The sequence below is a fragment of the Urtica dioica genome, chromosome 10 (assembly GCF_054948205.1).
Source record: "Urtica dioica subsp. dioica isolate 48M chromosome 10, U.dioica_male_clone48M_v1_H2, whole genome shotgun sequence".
In the NCBI taxonomy this organism is placed as follows: Eukaryota; Viridiplantae; Streptophyta; class Magnoliopsida; order Rosales; family Urticaceae; genus Urtica; species Urtica dioica.
Window position 1 is genome coordinate 22,604,598 of NC_142765.1, and position 16,784 is coordinate 22,621,381.

Sequence of the window (16,784 nt, forward strand, 5' to 3'; positions counted from 1 at the left end):
TGTGAAATATTAGAAAAACATGAGGTTTCCCCTGCGGTACGGGTAGCGGATCCGCGGTGCAAACCACTGGCTCGATCCAAATAAAAATTTCATGAAAATCGCGATAAAATCGGGGTTTCATTTATCTAATATTTACCAAACATTCGCTATTTAGCGATTCCCAACGTTTAACTTGGCTATTTTGCTAAATTACCCTATAAAAATGAATTTAACTTGGTTATTAAGACTTGATAACTTAAAAATTAAGATCAAAATTACACCAAATATAATGTTTTCAAGACACTTTTTTTTAGAAGTGGCATTACTGACCAGGATTACATGATATGATGTATTAACATTTAACAGTGCAAGCGCAGGTGACATGCATTAAGCTCAAAGAGGATAAATCTTCCAAGAGAATTCGAAATCAAGACTTTTTCATCGAAATATATGTGCGATTACCACTAGACCAAATTAGCTACCAAAGACCTTTTCATCGAAATATGTGTGAGATTATCACTAGACCAAACTAGCTACCACATGTTTTCAAGACTTATAAATGAAATTATTAGTTTTGTTATTTCTTATCCTCAAGAAAAAATCAAATAATTTTTTTATTATACAATTAAGTATTGTATGAAAGAATATTACATTCAAATTTGTATCTTAATAAATATATATATATATATATATATATATATATATAATTCATTTTGTATTTATATGTCATTGAAAAATCCATAATATGAGTCCCGGTCATGATAGTGTAATTCAAACCTTGATTGTAATAACTCATCACAAGATCCGTTTATATTTAAAAAAAATAAAAAAAACTAATAATGAGAACTCTTAAACAAATCTTCATATGAAATTACTTTTTCGTCTTTGTTACTCTTTATTCTCTAAAAGTTTAAGAGCAAACTTTCAATAATTGAAATCTCTAAACATGCTATGTATGTATATATATATATACACATGCACACACATAGAAATTTCAATTATTGCAAGTTTGCACTTAAAAGTTGAGAGAATTTGAGAATCAGAGAGAAAAGTATAACAAAGACGAAAGTAATTTCGTATGAATATTTGTTTCAGAGTTCTCATAATAAGTTTTATAATTATATATATATATATATATGTCGCTTTCTATTTTCTTTATATTTGTTCATATTTTCCCACGTGATTGCTTACTTTTCAGAAATTATGGTACCTTGTGAGAATGGAAAGGAGTTAGAAGTACATCAAAATATCTGAATCACTGGATAATGGGCGGTCGGTGTGTGATTTTCTTTTTCTCTCAGTCTTTCATTACAAGAAGTTTTGTTGGAGAGACTCTCTCTCTCACTCACTCTCAAAGCTCAGAAAACGCTATTATTAATAACACACAAAATACAAGATTGGGTTTTGTGGTGCCATTGAGCTGTCTCTTTTAGCTTTGGTTTCACCTTAGCAACGCGATGTGATAGAACACGTACGATCAGTCGTTGTCAACACAAACCCTATTTCGTTTAACTTTAAATTTCTCCAACACACACAAAGCCATCATGAAAAAAAATAAAAAATTAAACCGCCATTCAACGAAACCAGACTTCTTTTTCACACCTTCTGTGGGCCGTAAATAAAATCAGCAGACAGTTACACTTTTTTTTACGTTTTCCTACTTATATCTTGAGGTTTTTAACCAAAATTGAGCCACGCTTCCACTTCCCAGTCTCAGCTCTGAAGTAGTCTATCTTTGTGTACTAATTATCACTGAATGTGAGGCCTTCTTCTCATGTCTCTCTCATTGTTTGCATTTACTCAACAGACAAACTTTGCTTCATTAAATTATACTCACCCAATTCATGTCATGAAAGATTGAAATCTAGGTTTTCTTTTCTGTGTTATTCTAACTTCCGTCGGTCCGTTAAGTACCATTTCTATTAGTTCGTGTGCAGCACAATACATTACATGTTTTTTTTTTTTTTTTATGACATCTCAATACATACATTTTATGCAGTCGTTGTCAAACCTGGATACAATCCATGTTTATTTTGCCAACCGAGAAGAAATAAAATGGTAGGTGTGAAAAATAACAAATGCATACTTTGTCCATAGTTCATTAAAAATATTCCAAATTGATTAGTAGGAAGGAACAAGCTGAGGCGCGACTCTATATAGAGAACAAGAACGCCCGTCGATATGAAGTGTGATACAACCATAAAAAAAAAAAAAAAAAAACATGGTCCTCAATGAAGATGAACCGTAGACAGCCAAATACACGTCGACAAAGCGAAGTAGAAAAAGATCAATTCCGGACATTTTTCAAAGAAAAAATAAAAAATTCATTCTCGTCTCTAGGCATTCTCTCACATGTGCTGCCATTAAAAGCGACACACAATAAGAATAGTTTTTCAAAACCCTTGTAGCAAGGACAGGTAACCCGACAATGTTTTTTTTCGAATAACTGGGCTTCTATTGTGAGCTAGAACTCAACCGGGTATTCCAGACTTTGACGAGAACATTCGGGAATAGTGGGGCAACTACAGAAACAAATTTATATGGGACTCGGAAGAAGAATAAAGAAGTTACACAACACAAATAATTATTGCTCAACTTTTTGAGATTGCACATGTAAAGATATGGTTCTCTTAGAAGTACTTGTATGGCTTCGGATGAATGCCGGAAAATGAAGAAATGCTAAACCTTCAACAATGAAAATAGTCACAGATCCAATGTCAAACCAAAATTGCAAAATTTGTAAATAAAATAATTTATATGTTAATGGTTGCTTCCCAGAGCCTAAGAAGTCCGTTGCGACCGCCACTGCATATCCTTTTCCTCTCGAGATCCGACGCAACACATCGCACCTGCATTCGATCATTTCGAAGAATAGGAAGACCAAAAAAACAAGATTTATTATTTCTCATGCGATTGGAGATGTAATAATAGTAATAATCAGAGAATCATACACACCATAGCGACTGTCTTTTGGGGGGTTCTGTAGAGTTGCCAGCCGGCCATTTTCGAGCCGGGGCTTGAGAGGCCACCGAGTCTCTCTTGGGGCCGATGGTACAAAGACATGGAATTGTCGGCCGCTCCGATACCCAGCCAATGTTCACCGGCGTTGATGGACAATATCGCAGAACTGTGAATTGTAACGTTTTTCACACATCTTATGCCTCCTGGGATTCAGTTACAACACAGTATCAGATTTATGATCTCTTTTCATGTTTATCGATAAAGACTTGTTAACTTCTGCAAGAATCTTGTCATGTTTATGACACATATGGAACGTACTTACCAAGATTATCAGTTACTGGAAAGTATAAACTGATTAAAGAAAACCAAAAATTAAGAGAAAAACTATTCATAGAGTGATGTTGTACTAACGTAGTCCACATTACTCACTGATAAATCACTCAAACTAGTAAACTATAAGCAACAGATCAACCCAGGAAAATCAATAATAAAAACTGCATCGAGTAGTAGAATGCAAAGTTATGGGTCAAAATACTCTCACCGTCTTCATTTTCCCAAAACCGGAGCAGGCCATCAGTTGAACCTGAAAAGGCCATTTTACACTTAAAAAACACTCTTGTGCATGAAGTAGTAGTTGAGCAGAATAAGTACCCATGACATCTAAAAATAAGAAAACAAAGGTTCAAGAAATAAATGGTGAACCTGTTATTATTCCTTTATCCACTACGGAATACTCGACACATAATATTGGGCCAGCGTGGCACGCGAGAACAGCATCGCATGTTCCTCGAGAAACTGACCACATTCTTGCAGTCCAATCATCACTACCAGTAATAATTGTATCTCCAACCATTCTGATCGACCTGCACACAAAAAAGAGCTTAGCCTAAACCGACTAGAAGAGTGTTATACGGACGGTTTTCTGTTTTATTTACCTTATCCATTTTGTGTGCCCCAAGAGCTTGTGCATCTGTCTTCCGGCGCGAATATCCCAAATGTTTGCCACACTAAAAACACAGGTTGACACCAATTTCTTCGGTTTAGCCCAAAGCTTGAATATATTTCAAACGTTCCAAGTCAAACAAAATAAACTTTTGAGGTACGATATACATACGCATCTCTACCACCGGCAGCTAAAATTCCTGTCGAGTCGTCATATTCCATGCATAGAACTGCACTGGAGCACCGACCAACAGTTGCCACACAAGCATCAGTTCTGACATCCCACATCTTTACAGTTCCATCATGAGCAGCAGTAAGAACGCGTTCGCCGGATAACATACGGACACAGCTAACCTAAAAGGGTAGACAAAAGAACTTGTTTTTACAAAATTCTAAAAAAAAGTGCTTCTGGGAACATCACAAGGGTGGTATGTCATACGAAGTTTTTCATGGCATAAAAGAGGTTTTTTAGGGAAATTTTTCATGTAACATTACTCCACTATTGTCTCGGAAGAGCTTTATTTTTATTATTATAGAGTTCCTAGAAACCTGTGCATCGTGGCCTTTAAGCTCTTCAAGGAGTTGAGTAGTTTGTTTGTCCCACACCAAAACAAGCTGATCGTCAGACCCTGATACCACCTTTCCTCTGTCAGAACTTATTGCACGGACGGTTCTGTATTTGAAAGCCAAGAAGAAAGTGTTCAAAAGATATAAACTTAGACATAAATCAATTCAGCGAAAAGGATGCTTGTGAAGAAGCAAGCAGAGCATAGGGGGGAAAATTACTAAATAACATATACATACATAAATACATGTTTTATAGTAAATATATATTTTATTAAATAAACCTTGTATGTCCTTTTAAAGTTGCCCGAAGTTCAGAACCACGGAGACTAGGATCCCAGATTTTAACCTGAAACAACATCAAAAGCAGATTAATATATGGACTCTTATCTTATGTAACGTATAATAACATAAAAATGTACTGGTATATGAAAAATTACCGTGCAATCTGTGCTTCCACTGATAAAGAAACCTGCATCTTCACGGTCCCCCACGAGATCCCAAACTTCTCTTCTTGTAACACAATGTAGAGCAGTTACACTGCCACTGTGGCCCCTAAGCACGCGAATGCTTGTTTGAGTTTTCTTTTGCCCCAACGATGACAAATCTTGCTTCCGAGGGCTTCCGCCCTCATTTGCAGCTGATCAATATAAGTCATGTAAGATTAATTCGATTTTTTTGGGTTGGGGTGGAACAAATTATTTTAATATAAAAAGAATATTATAAAAGGATGAGGAAGTAAAATCATAAGCAATCATTAGAAACGGAAATACCTGTTGAGCCACTATCTGTCCATCTTCGTACACGACTGAAAGAATTGGTTCTTGCTGATGGCTCTCTGCTAAACATACTTTGAACCCAGCTCCTTCCAACTACAGAAGCCTCGGCAGTTTGCTGAATCTCACCTGTAGGGGAACGTGGAGAGGCCAATCCATGAGATATCGATTGGTTCTTTGCAGAAGTTAATCCCCAGTAACCAGTACGTAATTGTTCAACGTGTGACAAAAACCCTCTGAGTTTTATCTGAAGAAAAAATGAATTCAACTTTAAGCGATGCAATAGATAAATCACTTTAATTTATCAAGGGAAGGAAACATATAATGCAATAGATAACTCATAAATTCATGTGACCCAGTAACCTAAAAATAGCACTCCTATATAATACAGCTATTGCTTAGACCACGATTCCAATGAAGGAACGTAATTTTGTTTAATTGATTTGAAAGTGACAGCCACAAGCAGCACTACTATTTAAGAGCCACTCATTATTTTTTATTTTTTGAAAAAAGAAACAAGGGACTTTTATTGCTAACGGAAAACCGAAAAGATACAGAAAACAGCAACGAGTATAAAAGCATACTCCTAAATTATTAATTTGATGAAATCACAGGATGATAACTTAAGCTTGTGCATCATCAAGTACTGAAGCAATTTAACTTACGAATTGCTTGTAGCCAATGTTGTTTTTATCTGCTATTGTTTCAATCATGTACCAGGCATCTGTATCAGGAAGCCCCAAGCCAGCCTAAAAAGAAAAATGAAACATTATTAAACAAGTAAACAGAAGCATAATAGTTATGCACCAGAGTTAAAATTTAGCCTGACCATGTGTGATGCCACAATCAACAGATGAGCTGTCACCAAAGATGCATAGTTTCCTGACCTGCAAAATAAATATTTAGAAAATTGCAAACAAGTTCTTCCAGGAGTGAGAAGTTTGTCTACGAATTTGAAGACTGGCCTTAAAGAGAACCCAGAAAGACAACTTATTAAATTGCCACCTAGCCAAAATAAATAAATAAATAAATAAATAAAAGAGGTGTCCCTGAAGGCTAGATATGTGACAGCATTCTTTTTCAAAAAACTACATAGGATAGAAGACTCACCGTTATATTAACGATATAGTAGTTTCTTAAAAAAAAGATGACAGACAATAAAAATATTAACAATCATCAAAACTAGGATGAAAATGGGGATAATACAACTTGTCATTGGAAACGCATTATATAAACAAAGAAAATACTGGAATGGAACTGGGAATATAACAGCTAATCTTGAAGGTAACAGAATACTTACTTATTTGAAGAGCGCTCCATCAGATAGTCAAAATACCCTTCCCAAAATCTGCAAAAATAAAATGTTAACAGAACTCTGTTCTAAATTATTGACTTCTAAAGGGAGGTTAAGATTTGGTCTGGAGTGCGTTTTGCACTCCCTTTTTGTAAAGTGGCTTTCAGCCTGTTAATATAACCATTCTTGTTTCAAAAAAAAATTATTGACTTCTAAACTACTTAAGTATTGAAAAGCAATTGGTTCTCGTTGGTGGACAGTCATGTTTAATGTAATATAAGGTAATATTGTGCGTTTTCGATTTCATCTTACACAAACATTATTGGAGCACGATGTCTGTTCTACACCTTGTATTCTCTCTTTTTTGTTTACTTGTCTGTTTCATGTTGCATCAAATATATTATATATTGAACACTAGGTCGATACTAGAATGACTATTTCATATGAACTACAGCCAAAGCGCTTTAAAATAAGATGATCAGGAGCATATTAATCTTCCGTTCTCCTACTGTTCAGTTATAAAATAACAAAAATGAGTTAACAAAGATGACCTCTGACAAAAACAGAGTAGACAGTTTCTAGCCAAATCATACCTACACTTTTTGTCAAACTATAGTAAAATGTCAAGTCGCATCCAACACGACTTACCGATAAAAACTAACTGCATAAATTATTAATGTGAAATGCATCACTTTTCTTTGTTTGAATAACCACAGAGAATCAGTCGGGACAGTGATCTCTTTCCATGGAAAGACGAGTGTAAATTATAGAAACTGACTTGCTATAATGGTTAACCTACTGAACAATGATCTAGAATGCTTACCGTAGCTCCTCCCAGATCGATAAAGATATAAGGTGCCGTTGTACATAGTCTGAAACATTATTTGCATCCTTCTTAAACATCTCCGCTGACACTTCAATGGCAGCTCTGACCGTGGGCATATCATTGCGTGAAGTTGCACGGCTTATTGCTGTCTTGAGCTATAATTTATTTTATTTTATTTTATAAGAAGAAAAGAAAGCAAAGTATTATTGATCATAAAGATTTGATTACATGGTAGGAAACAAAAGAGGACAAACACGGGTATAGAAAAGCTCGCAAAAAAATTATTACATGGTAACTGCTGCCCAACCTTGTTTACTGAGCTACATTTCGATACAATTTTCATTCAACAATTTTTCTTCATTCCACAATTAGTGTGGTAGCGTTTCAATGTGATACCGCATCATCTTAAAAAGCTACCATTTCAATTGTTAGTGATAATCACACCGTTCCCCAAACATGTGATATCTGATACTCAAGTTATGCTAGACTGACAAATGGAAAAAGTAAACGGAAACACTTTATATATATATATATAAAGTGTTATATATATATATACATATACATGAGAAACATATTTGAGACTTTCGAAAATTCGTTAATCTGTGAGAATAAATTAATGATAAAAAAATGCTTAAACAGCCTATTCTAAGAAAGGAGCCATAGTGCTACTGCTATCGACATACGTAAACAATGGATAGCAATCTAGTTCAAGATCGTTTTATATCAGTAAATTTTTGTTCTACTAAGCACTTCTGCACCAGATTTATTCATGTAATATACGCTTACCAATTCTTTAACTGCAATGAACTGCTCTTCAGTCAGTTGACAACGCCATCCCTGCGTAAATGATTTTTTTTACATTAGTACTGACACAATGCTGGATGAAATGTTAAATATAACAATGTTTGCCTCTTATACATACAGAATGTATGTGCTCGCTGATACATTCAACAAAACCGCTGCCACCAATCCCCTCAGCATCGGATTCAATTAAAGCTGAAACGAAAAAATGGGAAATGTATTCCATGTACGTGGAATTTGAAAGCAACATTTTCTTTAATATCTAAGATTAACAGTATAAACACATACACGGCATCTATGAAAAACAGAAATTTGGTTTTCTCAGAATACAGTTTTGTGGTGTTAGATTCTATGTTCACGGAGGAAACACGAAACAGACATACCGAGGATTGTTCCATATTCGAAGGATGAAAGAGGATCATCAGTTGATCCCAATTTGAGTAGACGCAACCATAAGCCCTGTTTAACAAAAAATAAAAAATAAAAATAAAAAAAATACTACTAAAACCATTTTGGCAATCTCCACATAAGCACAAAGAAGCTCCACTTTTTTAGAACATTGTACTGAGCTATTGCATGTCTAAATGCAATCACCAATAAGTGATACCACTTTCAGAACCCATATGCAAGAAAGATAAGTACAAATTTTCACATCCTTTAGCAACTTAATCACTGTTAATCAGAACAAGAGTTTTACCTGCAACTTAACCTGTATGTCCAAAACCATGCGGTCCCTTTCAGCCTGTTAACAATAAAAACAACCAAAGTAACGAAAAACATTCAGCTATGTAAAACATATAGTACACTGGTAATAAGATCACCGTGCATGGAACTTACTGCTCTCTCCAAAGGACTTAGGCTGTCCGCTTTAGAGTCTTTGCCAGGGAAAGAAGGTGAACTGGAAAAAAATAAATTAAATAAAAAAAAAAAACATGGGCTGGATAAAAGAAAACAAAAATTACAGTGCAGGTGTGACAAAAAGCCAATGCTTGTTTTGTTAACAAAGAAAAAATAAATCATTATTCATTTTGAAGCGACTCACTACAAAACAATTAAGATAGCAATCTTTTGTTTTTTCGATGGAGTTTCAACAGTTATTAAACTATGTTTATATATACCTAGGAGTGTGCTTTCCTGAGTACTCAAATGCTCCACTTGCCGCTGCGAGAATTTGTCTCCTTTTTTCTTCTTGGTCTTCAGTTCTGATGTTTGCAGGGAACCTATCATAGGAATATTTAGCACCAGAACCTGGAAATTAAAGGGCATGAGAAAATACATAAGCAATTATCATATTATTAGTACAATTTTAAATCGCTAATAATTTAGTGAACTTATACGATTGCCAAAATAAGATTTACCAGATATTTTTCCATCAGGATCTGAGATGGTTATAATCTCGGGCTCAACTGTACTCGAGGCAAAAATCGAATAAGGGTTCTGACCCCTTCCAATTGCATCTTGTAACTTGTCAAGGAGATTATTGTTCTTATCATCAGAACTCATACACCTCTCCAAATAATCCATGAAACCATGTGAATCTAGAAATTGTGCTACCTGTATACACCAAGAATTTAATACAACAAGACACGGTACGTTTTTTATTTTTATTGTAATACATAGATCTTGGGAACAAAAAAAAAACAAAACAAATCCTAAAAGAACAATTTGACTCGTCATCAATTTTTTTTCAATAGAATAAACTCAGAACTCTATTAGAATTAGAAGAACGTACAGATTAGACTCGTTAGGTGTCAGCATAAATAAGACTGTACGTGACTGGATCCAAGGGATAAAAGAAGAAATACCATGGGATCTGGTTCTGATTGGTTCGTTGACCGACATCGCTTTTTCAAGAAGGCTTGGGTGTTGAAGACATGATTAGCAGAAATTTCCTGAAAAAATATTTTACCAAATACAATGAAAAGAAGAGGCGAATATAATATCATTCAAAAGAAAACTCAAAACAAAAATATATATAATATATACATACAATAAAGTTGCGATAGCCACTTAACAGGGATGCAAAGAACTTTAGGAATACCAACCTGCAAAGCCATAAACAAAGACAAACTAAGTATAATCGCTAATGTTTCACTATAATGTATTAATACAATATTTAAGATTTACACCTACTATGTACATATACAATTTTTTGTAATCATATGATGAAAACTGTGCTTGGCAACTGTCAAGACACCTAAATACAAAACAGAGAAGTACAGCAGAACCAACACAACTTATCGAAGTTATATTGTGAAGTACTGTTTAAGCGATCGCAGACTACAACATTGTGCATACCATTAACAATTTGGTTGAAAGAAACTATCCATAACAGAATAAAAAAAATTAAAAATAAAATAAAAAAAGTTAAGGAATGCACGAGTCATATAAGAGTCAGGTTATCACCTAAGTTGAAGATCATGATCCACTCCCCAAGGTTTTTTGTCACCTTTAAAGCATTGCTCCGATGCACTAAATGGACCCGCTCTCATCTGATCTATAGCAACAATGTTGGGAGACAACAGTTGCATAATATCTGCACGTAAATTGCTTAATTCTGGCTCTGGAATTAAGGGAATTTCTTCTGTTGTGGTGATGCGATTATAGTCGAGGTCCACAACAACTACCTAAAGAGAAGAAATATAAAGGTAAGGGGCGACAGATTCAGGACAGCCAAAGCAGCACAAGTAATACAACCCACGGATGTAAGCAACAAGCAATGGGCAATACAATTATACTTCATACAGCATTTAGCATATAGCAATGGTACTATTTGAAGGGAAAATAAGACGAATGAAAAAGAATTTGGGAACATAGAACGAAGATCCAGCATACACTAACCTAATAACATGATCTCTACATAATTCTCAGCTAGGAAAATCAAAAGAAAATTTGAGTAATTGAGTCACAGCAAGAACGCAGCTTTTAGTTATATCCTATATACGTTTCTAACAAAGTCAAAAGTTAGTTAAACTTCTGTATGCCTGACTTCAGTCATTATATTTTTTATTCAAAAGAGTATGATGCCTGGCTGGTCACCGGGCATCGACTAATAAACTGCACCTATCGGTCCCCCAAATGACGAGTGTTCTTTAAGCACTACGTTCCTTTATGTATTGTCTTTTTTGCATAAAAATCGAACGCTTATTGGTTATTGGCTTGATTGAAAGAGAATAAACAAATTTCCAAACACAAATTACAAAATACACGAAAACATAGAAGAACAAGACATGTTATGGGAATTTCAAAGACTCGTACATATAAGTAAATTTTACACAATTACTTACACCATCCATAACCAGATTAGATGTATCAACACCTGAATGAAGGCCCATCATATACGGTGTCGGAGCATCAATGTAGTCTACTCCACTAAAAAAGAGTAATGGAATATAGACATGCTTCAAAAAAAAAAAATAACAGTTTTAGATTGAAGGCTCTGGTCCACTGAAAAATAGAAGATTATAAATCAATACTATCACTTTATCGCAAATACAGCATATTTGAAGTGATTTTTGCAGCCTTTAGATAATAGAAAATCTACCTGCCATCGCAATGGGAAAAGTAAATGGCATATAGCCTCTGATACAATGGTTAATATGGAATATCTGCAAAAAAAAAAAAAAAAAAAAAAAAAAAAAAAAAAAAAAAAAAATTAATAAAAAAAAAAAGAATAGCATTAGATATATGTCAAAAAGACACTAAAAACAATCACTAAATTAGGAAAAAAGTCATAGAAAAATACTTGAGAAAAATGTTTTTAAAGAACATTTAACAAGAAAATGTTTAAATTATAACGTCAATATTTTCCATTAAAATAAAACGTTGCATTTATTTTTATTTTTATGTTTTATTAATTAGTTTCACTTTTTAAACTATCCATGCCTCCATGCCAAAGACAAGGTTTCTCTCTGAGATACATAAGATACTTGAGAAAATAGAAATGTTGGTAGTTTTTGTCGATGCATACTTATTAGATCGGAGCAAAATCCTCCTTTCAAGCAATACGGCTGTGAAAAGTATAATTAAGTTGTCAACACCTAAGCACTGTACCAACGGCTGAAATGATATCTGCACCATCATAGAGCGCACCAACGATTACGTCAAGTATATTCTAGCCATTGGGAGATAAAAATGAAATAAATAAATAAAGATGTACAAAAAGACAAAGGGCAGAGAATCGTACATCAGCATGAGGAAGCCCATCCTTTGGTGGAGCCTCCACACATAGTAGACAATTGTCAATAGCAAACAGAACTCGGTCTTTTCCAGGTGTAGGCAAAGGTACATTTGACACAAGATATGCTATGATATCCCATAATGGTTTGCTGAAAAATTTGCAATTCTAAGACCATGAAATGCAAAAAGAAAAAAATACGCTACCACAGTGCTATACAATAAACGTTAGTCAGCTCCATGAATCACAATATATAATATAAAAAATAAAAAATTTAAAGGCCAATAAGTTTTACATGACTTCTGTATGTGAATGCATGAAACGTTAAATTGGAAATTTTATACAGGAGGCTTTATTGAAAGAAATGTAGATTATCACAAGAATCGTTACCTACTTCCACTTGGGGAGAAGCAAAGTGTAAATACTTCCTCTAGGGCGCTCCTAAGTACACGGAAACTTGGGGAGCGTGAAACAATACAAATACATTTGTCAGCAAATGAATTTGCAGGTATACGGTAAGCCTCAGCGATATCTTCACTGACTGGATCTCGAAAAGCAATGCAGCTGACAAATATTTTTGACCCGTCACCCTCTGTACAAAACAATAATGTATCATACTCATGACTTCAACATTCCCATGATACATATATCAAGAAATCCATGTAGTCGATGAAAAAGCAACAGCAAACATTTTATAAATAAATAAAGTAGGCACCGAATAACAAAATAAAATTATAAGAGCTACAATGAGCTTCTGCAAGCTAAAGAGTTGAAACAATTTTTTCTTTTTAAACTAGGGGTTAGTCCCTGGGTGGGCCTGACCCCACAACATTCGGGGAACTGAAAGCTAGCAATTGCTAGGTGAGAACTTTTAGAAAGGTTACAACCTAAGACCTCTTTGAAATAAACCATGGGTCTAATCACTAGACCAACAACTCTTAGGTCTTATAACAGTTATTTTCTAGAGACAAAATGATATACTGATCACGCACAAGTACACAATAAAAAATGGAACCAGAAAGCGAAAACATTGCTAACCACCATTACACAAAACTACAGCCCATCCCTCACAAGATCCACAAATTATGGGAATGCTTTATTTTTTTATGTAAAGCGATAAAGCAGTCCCCACCTATTTATTATATCTTAAAGATAACCAGGCGATTCTAATTTCTCTTTCAAAAGCCTTCTGTTTCTTTCCAGACAGATTAAGATGTGCACAGTTTGCAGTTGCTGCGTATTTATGGTTTTGTCCTTCGCAATCAGGAACCTCATCAATATCATTGTGCTGATATTAAATATCCAGAGAATGCCCAACTTTATTAACAGTAAATCCCGTCAGCCTTAAAAGAAACTGTAATTGAGAAAGGGATTATCTGTTGACTCCCTGTTCTCCTTGCACAAGACACACCCCCGTTGTGTTTATTCCCGATGTGTCTTGACTCTCTTCTGAGCGAAAACCCAACAGAAGATAGAAACTTTGGACAGGGTCCAAGATTTCCTTTAATTTAACAAAGCGAGGGAAGGCTTCCTAAATTTTATATAAGGAGAAAACATAATATTTTACTTAGAAATATTATTGGTATTGTCGAATCAAGCATCGCCCCCGTAAGGTTAAGAGCTTCGTTCAGACTCACGAAGTTTTAAATTTCATGGCAAACTGAGATTCCATAAAACTAGACTGAAACCATCATCATCAATAAACTGACCTGATTGGGCATCAACTAGAGGTGAGAATCTGTATAATGCTGAAAGAGGTTCGCAAGAGACTTCACTACACCTCATGCCCTACAGAAAACTAATATAGATTTCCTTCTCAACTTAACAACGTTTTGCACAATTGTAGCATCTAAATCCTAACTTGTACCGTCTTTCAAAATGACCACAGGCAACACACAAGTGTGATGAAAAGACTGTGTATATCGAGGGATTCCTAGACTCGTATCCACTTATCAAATAACAGACGTCGATGAAGAATGAACAGTAATTCTCAAAATGGCAAAGAATTCAGACAGTTACCAGTGAGAACAATCGGGTACGTCCGCGGAAACGTGGCAGCGTCGTTGGAATCGAATCCGGACGAATAGAATTCCACTCCGGCCGGCAAAACACACTGCGAAATATATATATGAATCAATCAGAAAGAGCCTCGTGAGCTCGAATTCAATCGAAGATCCAAATCGCAGATCAACTGGAGAGAAAAATAGCAATAGACTTACAGTGGAAAGTTGTGGAGGTGGGGGAGGGTAGAGAGAGTGGTTGAGAGGAGGGAATTGGTCGAGGAGAGAAGGCGAGTACATGATTCCAGTTCCATGGAAGCCCTTATCTCCATCTAAGGTTCGGAGTTCGGGTCCGATCCCGCAGACCACGAAGTACTCGAAGATCGGAGCCATGGATTCAACAATGGCGGTCAAGAAGAGACTCTCTCTCCCCCTCTGGAGAGAGATCTGGAGTTTCGCTAGGGCTCTTTATTATCACAGTTTGGCAATGGCGATTGAGGGCTGGTTGGGAATTAGAGCATTCTTCGACAGTGCTTCGTTTTTCATGTCATCGAATTTCTTGTACAGAGAGACGCTCCGATCTTTTAATCCGTGGCATATAAATTTACCCTGCATTTTGCACCGTACTAAACTTCCTTCGGACCGAGGAGCGTAATTAATTGTGATGTTAACTATTTATACAAAATCATTTACGTTTGAGAAAATAAAAGATAAATTTCACAAAACAACATAAAATTCAAAAAATTATGTAAATTGTCTAAAATTTTAATCATACATGCATTTAAAAAAAATAGCCTTAAACATAGTAATTTTAAAAATTATAACTCATCTTCTCTTTTTCCTCTCTCTCTCTCTCTCTATTTGCACAACGTTGTTTGAAAAGTCGAGAAACTTTGACACTTGCCCTTCAAGGTTCGTCCATCTTAAAATCCGAGTTCATAGTTTATGATGTTTTAAAATGATTTCTTAGTAAGAAACGATAATTTTGATATATTATATATAGAGTTTTATGAATTTCTTGTTTTCAAAAGACGGATTTGAGATTATGAACGATGGTTTCAAACATTACAAAGACCACAACGAACCGCATCACTCTACATATTGCACACGATTATATTCAAATAATTTATGATGTTTTACAAAAATTATAACAGAATTATATCTTAAATCTTACCATTTTCAATATAAACACTTCAAAAATATGTAATATTGTATACCAACGAAAAAATATGTATCCATTACCAAAGAGATCTTTACGTACACTCTACTACCCGAACTTTGTTGAAGAAGTTGATAAACCATTTAAAAACTAGTTGTAACTTGTGAGTTTTTTAAATGAGAGGAATGGAATGATACAGGTTAAGGAGTTTTATATAGCTCAAAAATGATTGATGAGAAAAAGAATGACATAAGATAGAAGGATAATTTAGACATAAGGGCATTTTTGTAACGAAATGCACATATTTTCTATTTTTTATCGTTTTGCACGTTTTTTTAATAGGTCTAGTTTCACGCAAAGTTCTGAATTTCTTTTCTAAAACTTCTAAACACAAAAATCACTTCATATTTATTTGAAAAATTAGTCCGACTAAGCCACTTGAAACGTTGGCATTGCAATTTAGCCAACGTTTCGGTTTCTATTCTAGCAAAAAAATGATGACGTGACTTAATCATTTATTTAGAAAATTACTAAATTATCATCTACTAAAAATTGGCTAACATCAACATGTAGCCAACATTTTTCAGCCAAAAAATGCATTTAATACACGTGGCTACTGCTTCCTAAAAATAAAAATAAAAATTCATCGTCATTCAAAGATGCGTGATACAACCAACGTAATACAGTCAACATTTAATATTCGTTATTTTCCATAATATTTTGACTTTTCTAATTTGTAGTCACGTCTAGTGAAAAGATTATAATATTCGTTATAATCAAGATAGTTGTTTTGATTTTCAATTACTTTCTATTATAATTTAAACTTGTATACCCCAAGTTCTTTTTTTCTTTTGTATCGTTTTATCAATTTTTTGTTTATTTTTATGTATTGCAAGCTTTTTACTATAATTGTGATCGATGACCACCGATATTTCAACTTTTATTTATTTCTTGTATTATATTCATTAATATTTTCCTTTTAAATAATCAAATTTGAATCCAAACGTGTACTAAGCCTGATGACGTTGTTGACCTTATAAGAAAGACTCAAACGTTGACTACTGTTTTATTTTCACTAATTTAAACCACACAAAAATATATTCGATATTTCATAGTCGTAAATTTCAATAAATGACTAAATTACAAAATTTATAAAATGTGAGCTAAATCTTAAAAATCACGTTTCAAAATGACTACGTTGCTAATTTGCCATATTACAATCATATTCAGAAATTGGTCATTTTTCTACGGCACGGAGGCCGTAAATATGAGCATAGCTGTAGCAGATAGCACTTCGTAATGACC

General features: G+C 34.5%; 1 protein-coding gene across 1 annotated transcript; it reads right to left on the minus strand.

Annotated features, from left to right (window-relative positions):
- Nucleotides 1-2,591: 2,591 nt before the first annotated feature.
- SCD1 (stomatal cytokinesis defective / SCD1 protein (SCD1)) lies at nt 2,592-14,959 on the minus strand. Its single transcript, XM_089628457.1, has 31 exons — nt 14,540-14,959; nt 14,340-14,433; nt 12,711-12,912; nt 12,330-12,471; nt 12,114-12,214; nt 11,688-11,751; nt 11,431-11,544; nt 10,550-10,770; nt 10,134-10,188; nt 9,949-10,035; nt 9,502-9,697; nt 9,262-9,391; nt 8,981-9,041; nt 8,841-8,885; nt 8,527-8,602; nt 8,265-8,338; nt 8,129-8,179; nt 7,340-7,497; nt 6,523-6,570; nt 6,052-6,109; nt 5,888-5,971; nt 5,220-5,469; nt 4,887-5,086; nt 4,731-4,795; nt 4,432-4,555; nt 4,055-4,236; nt 3,876-3,947; nt 3,643-3,803; nt 3,482-3,523; nt 2,935-3,143; nt 2,592-2,828 (listed from the first exon to the last, which is right to left on the minus strand). The coding sequence occupies exons 1-31, from the start codon at nt 14,711-14,713 to the stop codon at nt 2,733-2,735; spliced, it is 3,636 nt and encodes a 1,211-aa protein (XP_089484583.1). The 5' UTR covers nt 14,714-14,959; the 3' UTR covers nt 2,592-2,732.
- Nucleotides 14,960-16,784: the final 1,825 nt, after the last annotated feature.

Coding starts and splice junctions, on each gene's coding strand:
- SCD1 (XM_089628457.1), bottom strand. CDS start 14,713: ATGGCTCCGATCTTCGAGTACTTCGTGGTCTGCGGGATCGGACCCGAA. Junction 10,771..11,430: donor CTAATCTGGTTATGGATGGT/GTAAGTAATTGT, acceptor TCTTCTCTTTAG/GTAGTTGTTGTGGACCTCGA. Junction 9,392..9,501: donor TCCTGATGGAAAAATATCTG/GTAAATCTTATT, acceptor TTTAATTTCCAG/GTTCTGGTGCTAAATATTCC.